Below are 10783 nucleotides of genomic sequence, written 5' to 3' on the forward strand. Positions count from 1 at the left end.
CCAGCCTGGTCTACAAGAGCTAGTTCCAGGACAGGCTCCAAAACCACAGAGAAACCCTGTCTCGAAAAACAAAACAAACAAGCAAACAAACAAACAAAAACAAAAAACAAAAAAAAAAAACCTTGTGTGTTGCAGCAAGAACGGTCTCTCACGAGTTACTGGGGGGGGGGGGGTCGTATTACCCCGAGACTTGAGTGACAGTCTCCCTACACCGGGGGTTTTTTCAGAAGGATCTCTCTGCTTCAAATTGCGACTTTCACATCCCACTTTCTGTGTGTGTTCCAGAGATCAGGCTCAAATTGTCAGGCCTACTAGGTGTGTCCATCAGGATTCTCCAGAGGAGTAGACCAACATAGTGAATATATGGTGTAATAGTTCAAATGTAAGGTGCCCCCATAATCTCATAGGGAGTGGCACTATTAGGAGGTGTGGCTTTGTTAGAGAAACTGTGCCACTGAGGAGGAGGAGGAGGAGGAGGAGGAGGAGGAGGAGGAGGAGGAGGAGGAGGAGGAGGAGGAGGGAGAGCAGAGGGAGGAGAAATGGGGAGCAGGGGGAGGAGGAGCAGCAGCAGCTGGACATCAGGCTACACACTTTAATTCCATCATTGGAGAGACAGAAGCAGTAAGATCTGAGTTCCAGGCCAGTCTGATCTACACACACACACACACTCACACAATAATTGTGAAAGTTTTTTTTAAGAAAAACAGAACACCATTTTCCAAAAATAAAAAAATATATATCCTGAGTTTATTCTACTTGACATTAGTACCGTGAATGACAGTAAAATTCAAACAGAACAGCCTTTCTTGATCATCCCCTACAATGGCTTCTGCAATGCACTTGTATCGGCCCTAGAATAAGGAATAATAAAGACAAACAATACAAAATGTTAGGTGCTGTGATTCACAGACTCTGTAAGAACATTCTTCTTTTCTTTCTTTTTGTTTTGTTTTGAGACAGGCTTTCATTATGTAGCCCTAACTAGTCTGGAACTCACTACGTAGACCACCCTGGTCTCAAACTCACAGAGATCCATCTGTTAAGGTTAAAGACATGAGCCTGGCAAGCACTTTGTTCTTATTGGTATAGAACATTGAAATTGAATTTTTTTTTTTTTTGTGGTGAGTGGAATCAAACCCAGGGCTTTATGCCTGCCTCTCGATACTCTAGCACAGAGCTAATTCCCAAGCCCAATTTCACTCTCTTAGTTTCCCAATAAGATAGAAGCCTGCATGAACGCCTTCTAAAATTGTGCCTGTGTGCATGCATTTGTGGGGGGGGGGGGGCAGGCAGCTGAGCACACCAGATCATTCAGATAAAAACCTGAATACATGCCTTTTAAATTGTGCATGTGTGCGTGCATTTGTGTAAGTGTGCGCATGCATTCATGGGGGAAGGGGCAGCTAAGCATGCGGCATCATTCAGGTGGTGGTCAGGGGACAATTAATGGGAGTCAGATCTCTCCTGTCATGTGAGTCTCAGCAAGAGAATTCCATTCATCTTGGAAGTAAGCACCTTTATCCACAGCCATCTTACTGGTCTCTGCATAAGTTTTAATTGTTTCTCAATTAGAAAGTGAGGATGTCTTTTTAAATAGTCCACAAGACTATTCCAGAGAATGGCTCAGAGGGGAGTGGCCCTTGCTGTACACTCTGTAAGCTCCAGAGTTCAAATCCCCAGAACTGACATAAAAAAAAATAACAAAATACCTAAAACCAAAACTCTTGACTGTGGTCACGCTACCCTGAACACACCCAATCTCAATTGAATAACTATTCTTTTTGTTTGGCTGGTTTTTGGTTTTGTTTGGTTTGGTGTTTGCTTGTTTGTTTGTTTGTTTGTTTGTTTGTTTGTTTTTGAGACAGGGTTTCTTTGTAGCTTTGGAGTCTGTCCTGGAACTAGCTCTGGTAGACCAGGCTGGACTCGAACTCACATCCACTTTGCCTCTGCCTCCCAAGAACTGGGATTAAAGTCATGTGCCACTACTGCCTAGAGAATAACTATTCTTAAAAGTGGTGAATTGCTTTTTTCAATTCTTAACATATGTTGTTTGAATAAGAATGGCCCCCATAGACAGACTTAGTTGACTCCCCAGGAGAGGTCTTACCCTCTCTGAAGAGCAGATGGGATGTGGGGTGTAGGAGAAGTGGGGGAGCGGGAGGAGAGGAGGGAGGGGGGATTGGTATGTAGATAAATAAATTTTTACCTTAAAAAATATGGCCCCCATAGACTCATAGATTTGAATGCTTGATCACCAATGAGTGGCACTATTAGAAGGTGTGGCCTTGTTGGGGTAGGTGTGGCTTTGTTAGAGAAAGTGTGTCCCTGGGGGTAGGCTTTGCACAGTTCAGAAGCTCAAATGAGGTCCAGTGTCTCTCTTCCTGCTTCCTGCCAATCTAGATACAGAACTCTGGGCTCCTTCTCCAAGCACCATATCTTCCTGAGTGCCACCATGCTTCCCACCATGACAATAGTAGACTAAACCTCTGAACTGAAAGCCATCCCCAATTCAATGTTTTCCTTTATAAGTGTTTCCATGGTCATGGAGACTCACAGCAATCCTGACTGATGTGGGAAGTCCTTCTGTGTATGTGTTTTTTTATTGGTTAATGAATAAAGCAGTTTTGGCCAAAAGTCTAGCCAAGTAAAATTAGGCAGGAAATTCGAACAGAGATAATCAGTCAAAGAGATGCCAGTAGCAAAAGAAGGACATGCTGGAACTTTACAAGTAGGCAATAGCCTGTGGTAATACACGGGTTAGTAGAAATGGGTTAATTCAAGATGTAAGAACTAGTTAAAAATATGCCTAAGTCATTGGCCAAGCAGTATTGTAATTAATATAGTTTCTGTGTGATTATTTGGGTCTGGGCAGCCAGGAAATGAAGGAGCAGCCTCCGTTTACAAGTGAAGAAAGAGCAAAATATTTCTTGAACAATACCTTAGGAAGTGTTATTCCCCTGAAGGAAAATGGCACTCTTGTATTCACAGTCTCTGAAAACAAAACATAAACATTATTAGTCATCTTGGGTGATTTTTTAAAAATATGAAGTGTAGTTTAATGGAGTGTCCTTACTAATAACAGAAGCATTTCTAAGGAAAAATGTAGAGAAATGACTCCTACACCCTACCTACTCCATCCACAGTGCTCCACCCTGACACTCAAGTACATGAGAGTCCTTCCCAAAACCAGCCCATGTCTCATCTCCTAGGGCATCTGAAGTTTTGCCATCTATCAGTCTCAGTGAATTGATTAATCTACACATCAAGCTAGATTATGTACATACAAACTTAACTTTTAGATGCCCCTCTAGTTGGATAGAACAGATAAGAATCTCCCTAAACACAAGAGAGATGTTTCTTTTGACAACACAGAATTGACCCTAGGGCCTCATGCACGCTGGGCACAATATCATCTTAGCTATATCCTCCCTGAAACAGTCAAACACAGCCAGAATCCTTACACCCCTTCCAGTCACACCACCAAGAAGCATAAGGCTTCAGCCTATGTTTAAATAAGCAGCCATGAGACTGTCCCTTTCTGTATAAGCCACAGAGCATAAAGGTAGACCAGCAGAAAAAGCCAAACAGCTTGAGGTAGAGGTAAAGTCAGAAAGATGGAAATGTTTTGAATGTCAAACAAAAGAAATACTGGTCTTTAAAAAGCAAAACTGTGTGTGTATGTGTGCGTGTGTATGTGTGTGCGCACAAGCACTGCATGTGCACAGCATGGCACAGAAGTGGGGGACAACTTGTAGCAGTCACCATGTGGGTTCCAGCAGTGGAACTCAAGCCCGCATGGTTCTGCACAGCGGCAAGCATCCTCACCTACTGGACCATCTCACCAGCTTAGCTGTCTAACTACGTACCAAGGGAGTCCACGAGACAACATCTGAGTCCCTGGATCAGAAGGATGGGTGCTTGGAACAGATCCTGGGTCCTCAGTGCACTGAGCCATCTTTGGTCCCTTAATTTCAAATTTTCATAACAGTTCAAAGAGTATTAACTGAAAGCCCACTTTGTGTCAGGGAATAACGAGACAATGGTGGTTAGCCCATAATTGTCTCTTCCTGAAAACAAGTTAATTTATTCAGAACATAAATATGTAAAAAAAAAAAAACAAACATACAATGCACAATGGGAGCTGGGTGTGGTTGTTCACTCCTTTGCACTCAGTACCAGGGAGCAGAGGTAGGGGAATCTCTGCAAGTTTGAGGCCAGCTTGGTCTACTTATTGATCTCCAGGCTAGCCAGGGCTACATAGAAAGAGTCTGCCTCAAAAAAAGAAAAAGGAAAACAAAGCAGTGAGAAAGAAACAGTGATGAAGGTGTGTGAGGTGGTGGCCAGGGATCCATGGAGAGACCCTGTCTCAAAACAAAACAAAAGTCTTCAGCTTTGTTTTTAAAGTTATAAGGCTAGATCCTAACACAGGCAGATTAAACTGACTGGTGTAATGTTGATTTAAGACAGCACAAGACACGGATTGGTTTGAAAAGCAGCTTGGGTTAGAACAAACAAAAACTGTAAATATGTTCAAATATTTAACCCAGAAATCTCTGGAAGGCATCCATAACTCTCCTAAGAATGGGGATATTCAAGCCTAAAATGTACAAAAGACTATACATAGAAACATATTCATTACATTGTTGTTAGGGTTTGAGTATCGAATGTCCCTACACAGGCTTGTGTGTCTGAACACTTGGTTCCCAGCTGCTGATGGTGCTTTGGGAAGTGGTGAGCACTGGGGCCTAGCTGGAGGATCTCTTGGGTATAGGCTTCAAGGTTTACATCCATACCCTCTTCCTGTCTGATCGCTGCTTCCTGCCCTGCCTATATGTGAACAAGCATTTGTTGGCACTCTGACTGCCATTCTTCCTCAGCATGAAGACTATGTCCTCAGATCATGAAACCCAATAAACCCCTCTTCTCTTTCTCTCTTTCTCTTTCTCTCTGTCTCTCTCTCTGTCTCTGTCTCTCTCTCTGTCTCTCTCTCTCTCTGGATTTTTTTAATCTTTTTTCAATTTCATCTTACATTGCGACCACAGTTAGCCCTTCTGCCCCTGCTCCCACTCTCCCTAACCTCCCATCTGAGATTTATTTATTTATCATGTATACAGTGTTCTGCCTGCATGTATGCTGCAGGCCAGAAGAGGGCACCAGATCTTGTTATAGTGGTTATGAGCCACCATGTGGTTGCTGGGAATAGAACTCAGGACCTCTGGAAGAACAGCCAGTGCTTTTAACCTCTGAGCCATCTTTCCAGTCCCCCTCTTCCAATTTTTAAAGACAGGATTTCTCTGTTTAACAGCCCTGGTTGTCCTGGAACTGGCTCTGTAGCCCAGGCTGGCCTCATACTCACAGAGATCCACCTGCCTCTGCCTCAGGACTGCTGGGATTAAAGGTCTGTGCCACCACTGTCTGACTTTCTCTCTTTCCTTTTTCTTAATAAATAATTTATTTTATGTGCATGAATGTCTTGCCTGCATGTATACACATGTACCACATGTTTGAATAGTGTCCAAGGAGGTCAGAAGAGGGTGTCCAGTCCCCTGGAACTGGTATTGCTGACAGACGTGAGCTGCCTTGTGGGTTCCAAGAATCAAACCTGGGTCTTCTGGAAGAGCATCAGGGGCTCTTAACCACCCAGCAGTCACTCCAGCCCCAATCTTTCTTCTCTTACATTGCTTTTCGTCAGGATCTGATCTCAACAATAAGAAAAGTAGCCAATTCAGTTCTTTATAATAGGGAAAGCAGCAGAAGGAAGTTAAACGTTAAGTAAAAAGAAAGATATCCACTGTCTTAGCCTGGTTTCTGTTCCAGTGAAAAACACCATGACTGTGGGGAGCCATGAAGCCTCATCTTGGATCAGCATATGAACGTCTGTCCCATGGGTCCCCGGGCAATGCCATGGAAGACAATCTCTCACTTGGCAAAAACCAGTGGACCACAGAGCAGCGCGGGATTTTGATGAATTCATGCAGCTTGCAGGCTCTTTTCTCTCTGGTTATTGTTGATTCTTTGGGAAGGTTTTAGTTTTATTTTGTCAGTCACAGACACAACAGCTGTAATTTTCTCTGGAAATTCTGTTCATTTCCCCTAAAAGTCAGAAGGGGATTAATGCTTCTCAAATCTCTTATCTGGAATTACTAACTACAACTCCTAATCCTGGGAAGTTTTCTGACTCAACAGAAACAGTTAGCTACATCTGGGAAAACAATGCTTGGAACATTAACCATGTCTCACAGGTCTGGCAGGGAGAGAGAGGCAAGCATCCACAGAGCAGGGGAAGGCCTCAGGAATACACATAGTGCCAGCTGCGGAGAGTTAGTTCACTGGACACCAACTATAGAAGCATTGGTAGGATCTGGTATGCTCCAGGAGGAATAAGTACAATATAAAATGTGGGATGGACATATCCACCTTTGCCATACACAGGAGCTTACGGTGGTGGAAGAAGTGTGGTGTGGTGGGGTGGAAAAGAGTGCCTTAGCAAAGTCTGCCTTTTGCAGACAGATGGAGACTGGGGCCCTCTTGCAGAAAAGGGAATGATATAAAAGCTTATCTTACAGACATGAAAGAATTGTTTTGGTTTAAATACTGTTGTCCTTTAAGCATTGTACCCATGTCTATTACTTTTTAACTTTGTAGCCACAAGTAGCTGCAGTTGATGAACCTGCTACAAGAGCAGGATTTTCTGTCCCTGTTTACTTAAGCCTGCAAAATGCTCAACTCTGTCTAGAAGAAGGTTATGTAGAGGTGGGAAAGCATATCTGGGGACAATGGAGGCTTTCTATAATGATTACAATGTATTTCTTAAAATATGACATAGTTTTTTTTTTGTTTTTTTGTTTGTTTGTTTGTTTTTGAGACAGGATTTCTCTGTAGCTTTGGAGCCTGTCCTGGAACTAGCTCTTGTCGACCAGGCTGGCCTGAAACTCACAAAGATCCACCTCCCTCTGCCTCCCAAGTGCTGGGATTAAAGGTGTGCACCACCACCGCCCACCGCCCAGCATGACATAGTTCTTAAAAGTCAAAAATAATAAAGCTGTTCAGGCAAGCCTGGTAAGAAAAAAAAACTCTGTTGAAGTATAAATAAAAACATCTTAAGCTATTTCGGACCACTTGAGTGCGCTCCACCGGGTGGTTAGAATCTTTCTTTGTACCAACGCCCCTTCCTCATCTCAGAACCTGAACCCGAGCCAAGGCTAGACCCTGGGCACATGACCAAAACCAGTTTGAAGTGGAAATGGTGTATTTAGTTTACAAATTACAGAAGCCAAGACAGGAACTCAAGATAGGGACCTGGAGACAGGAACTGAGGCAGAGACCACTGACGAATGCTATTTACTACTCGATCCCAACTATGCTTATACCACCCAAAACTGCATGCCTAGAAGTGACACCAGCCACAGTGGGCTGGGCTGTGTCTTCCCACATCAACCATTAGTCAAGACAATGTCCCATGGACAAGCTCACAGGCCAATCTAATGGAGGCTGTTATTCAGTTGAGGTTCACTCTTCCATGGTGATTCTAGTTTATGTTAAAAAACAAGTCAGAACACCCACTAAGTGAGACATCCCTCTCTAATATGTATGTCCTGATTTGTTAAACAAGTGAAGTAACTATTCAAAGAGTAAACTCAATTTCTTAAAAGAAAATTAAAACTTGCAACATAATATAGCAACTACATAAGCAATGTTCATTCATTTTTAAACATAAGAACTCACACTAATCTAAAAAAAGTCCCCTTGCAACGAATGGTGACAATTACAGAAAACCACAACGATCAGGTCTATGGTGTTGCACATCTTTAATTCCAGCACTTAGAAGGCAGAGGAATGTCGATCTTCAAGTTAGAGGCTAGCCTGGTCTATAGCGTGAGTTCCAGGACAGCCACGGCTACACAAAGAAACTCAGAAAACAAGGGAAGGAAGGAAGGAAGGAAGGATGGAGGGAGGAAGGGGAGGAGGGAGAGAGGAAGGAAGGAAGGAGGGACAGAGGGAGGGAGGGAAGGAGGGATGGAGGGAGGGAGGGAGGGAAGGAAGGAAGGAAGGAAGGAAGGAAGGAAGGAAGGAAGGAAGGAAGGAAGGGGGAGAGAGAGAGAGAGAGAGAGAGAGAGAGAGAGAGAGAGAGAGAGAGAGAGAGAAAGAAAGAAAGAAAGGGAAGGGAAAACCATAACAGATCAAAATGCAGGGAACAAATAGCAAAGTGGTATACAGTCCTGTCTGTTGATACATTGACCACACAATCCCTGTACCTGGGCTCAGGAAGCACAGTGGAAGTGGGAGCAGAAAGACTGTAAAGGCCAGAGGGAAAGAAATTCATTGTGAAAGCGCATAACAGGAATGTCAGAGAAGTTATGTCCATTAAGTCTGACCAATATGACTGCCTAAAGATGACCAGAAAAGAGACAATACAAAGAGATAGAGTTTGTGAGACCTTGTAGTGGTTTGAAAGAAAATGGTCCCCAAAGGGAGTGGGACCATTAGGAGGTATGGCCTTGTTGGAGTAGGTGTGGTCTTGCTGAGGAAGTGGGTGTCTCATATATGCTCAAGATACTGTCCAGTGTCTCAGATCACTTCCTGTAGCCTGCTATGTGTAGGACTCTCAGCTCCTTCTCCAGCACCATGTCTGCCTCCATGCCACCATGTCCCTCCGTGATGATAATGAACTGAACCTCTGAAACTGTAAGCAAGGCACCCCAATTAAATGTTTTCCTTTATAAATGACTTGCTGTGGCCATGGTGTCTCTTCACAGCAATAGAAATCCTAACTAAGACAAACCTTAACCTTAAACGAAGAATTTCAGACAACTAAGGGTTGTGATGTTTTGTTTGTGTTCTGACAAATAGAGCTTGCATGGAGATCAGAGGGCAGATCTAGCCACTAGCTAGCCATAGAGGTCTGGAGATCCATACAGAGAGGAGACAAGAAGTGAGAACGCGGCACCGAGAGAGGACGTGATAAGGCGGGGCATAGACAGGATCTCGGCCCCTCTTTGTCTCAGGATTCAGAGGAAGTAAGAAGTCTCTGGTAGCTTCTGCTCTGCTTCTCTGATCTTTCGGCTTTTACCCCCATATCTGACTCTGGATTTTTATTGATTAAGACTATTAGGATCATTCTTCAACTAAGGAACACTGAGTGGGAAAAACAGACATCCAAGGGAAGAGCCCCCAATTGGTGGTCCAGAATCAAGCGGTCATCCCTGAAATCATATACACACAAGTAACATTACACAGACTGAGCAGGTTGTATCCATATATTTAGGAAAATATGCATGTGTGTGCATGCACGCATGTGTGTATATGTGTGTGCGTGTGCGCACATGTGTGTGTGCATGTGTGTGTGTATGTGCATGTGTGTGTGTGTGTGTGTACAATAACAAAAAAAAAGTAGAAGCCATGAGTCTGAGGGAGAATGGGATAGGGAGATACCTAGGAAAGGTTGGGGTGAAACAAAGGAAAGGGGAAGCAGAATAATTTTAATTTAAAATTTAAAAGAAGTTTTAAAGGCAAAGCAGCTCCCCATGAGCCTAAAAGCAGGCCACTGAGCAGCTTCCCCTGTTTTTCTCAGCTTTGTCTCTGACCCATCGTCCTACCGTGAGTTCCTGTCCTACCTGCTCCCATGTCAGACTAGAAGCTGGAAGCCCGAGGTGTTTTTGGTTGGTGTTTTAACAGAGAGCAACTCGGACAACCACCCCACTAAAATAAGGACAAGAGTGCTGAAAAGCTCTAGGATGGTTGTGTTGAGGGATGCCGGATTGACACCTCATAAGGCAGTCCTCCACAATTATGAAATATTCCACCCGCATTCAAGCATTTTAGCTCTTAAGCCATATAAAAGTCATAGACATACAGTAAGGATAAATGTGGAATACAGCCTAAAAACAAATAAATAAAAATATACAATTGAAAAACTAAAAAGAACCAGGCAGTGGTTGTGTATACCTTTACTCCCACAGCTCAGGAGGAAGAGACAGGTGGATCTCTGTGAGGTGGAGGCCAGCCTGGTCTACAGAGTAAATTTCAGGACAGCTAGGGCTAAACAGAGATACCCTAGAAAAAACAAAACTAAACAAACAAATCACACACACAAGAAAAGAAATTCTAAAGTGCTTTTTAGAAATAAGATTTTATCACTATTTTATTGTATTATTTCCAATTATGCTAATATAAAAGTATGATATTTATATATTGAAACTATTTTAAGTACTTAAAACTATTAAGGGGAAAAAGCATGAGTTTTGATTAAGTGACTTTTACATTTCCAAATTCTGAATTTTACTATTCTGTTAACAGACCAAAAGCTGAGAAGACTAAGTAAATAAATCAGGGGTAGATCACTTGCTTGCCTCACATGTATAAGATCCTGGTTTCACTGAGACAATGGGGATGTTCTATCAGGAATTCACCAAGGCCAGCTGATGTGGGAGTGTCATATATCAATCTGTTGATTTCATTGGTTAAGCAATAAAGAAACTCCTTGGCCCTGATATGTTAAAACATAGGTGGGAGGAGTAAACAGAATAGGATGCTGGGAGGAAGAGGAAGTGAGCTCAGACTCCACAGCTCTGCTCTCTGGAGCAGAGATGCCAGGCTCTGCTCTCCCAGGCAACTCCAACACAGGATGGACGTAGGCTAGAATCTTCCTGGTAAGCGCACCTTAGGGTGCTTACACACATTATTAGAAATGGGCTAAATTAATATGTGAGAATTAGCCTAGAAGAGGCTAGATAGAAATGGGCCAAGCAGTCTTTAAATGAATACAGTTTGTGTGTTGTTATTT

General features: G+C 43.1%; 1 protein-coding gene across 2 annotated transcripts in view; it reads right to left on the minus strand.

Moving 5' to 3' along the window:
- Positions 1 to 714: 714 nt before the first annotated feature.
- Positions 715 to 10783, minus strand: part of Ly96 (lymphocyte antigen 96) — a 21794-nt gene continuing 11725 nt past the window's right edge. Inside the window, exons 4-5 of one of the 2 annotated variants that reach the window (XM_050142064.1) lie at positions 2939 to 2991; positions 715 to 851 (exon numbers count right to left, since the gene is read on the minus strand). In XM_050142064.1, the coding sequence (XP_049998021.1) occupies positions 753 to 851; positions 2939 to 2991 (152 nt within the window). In that variant the 3' untranslated portion in view covers positions 715 to 752. Of the gene's footprint in view, positions 852 to 2938; positions 2992 to 3015; positions 5696 to 10783 lie in introns of those variants that run through there. The other variant, XM_050142063.1, reaches the window with a different exon arrangement.

This window comes from Alexandromys fortis, unplaced genomic scaffold (assembly GCF_014885135.2).
Source record: "Alexandromys fortis isolate MF-2015 unplaced genomic scaffold, M_Fortis_MF-2015_v1.1 scaffold_41, whole genome shotgun sequence".
Lineage (NCBI taxonomy): Eukaryota > Metazoa > Chordata > Mammalia > Rodentia > Cricetidae > Alexandromys > Alexandromys fortis.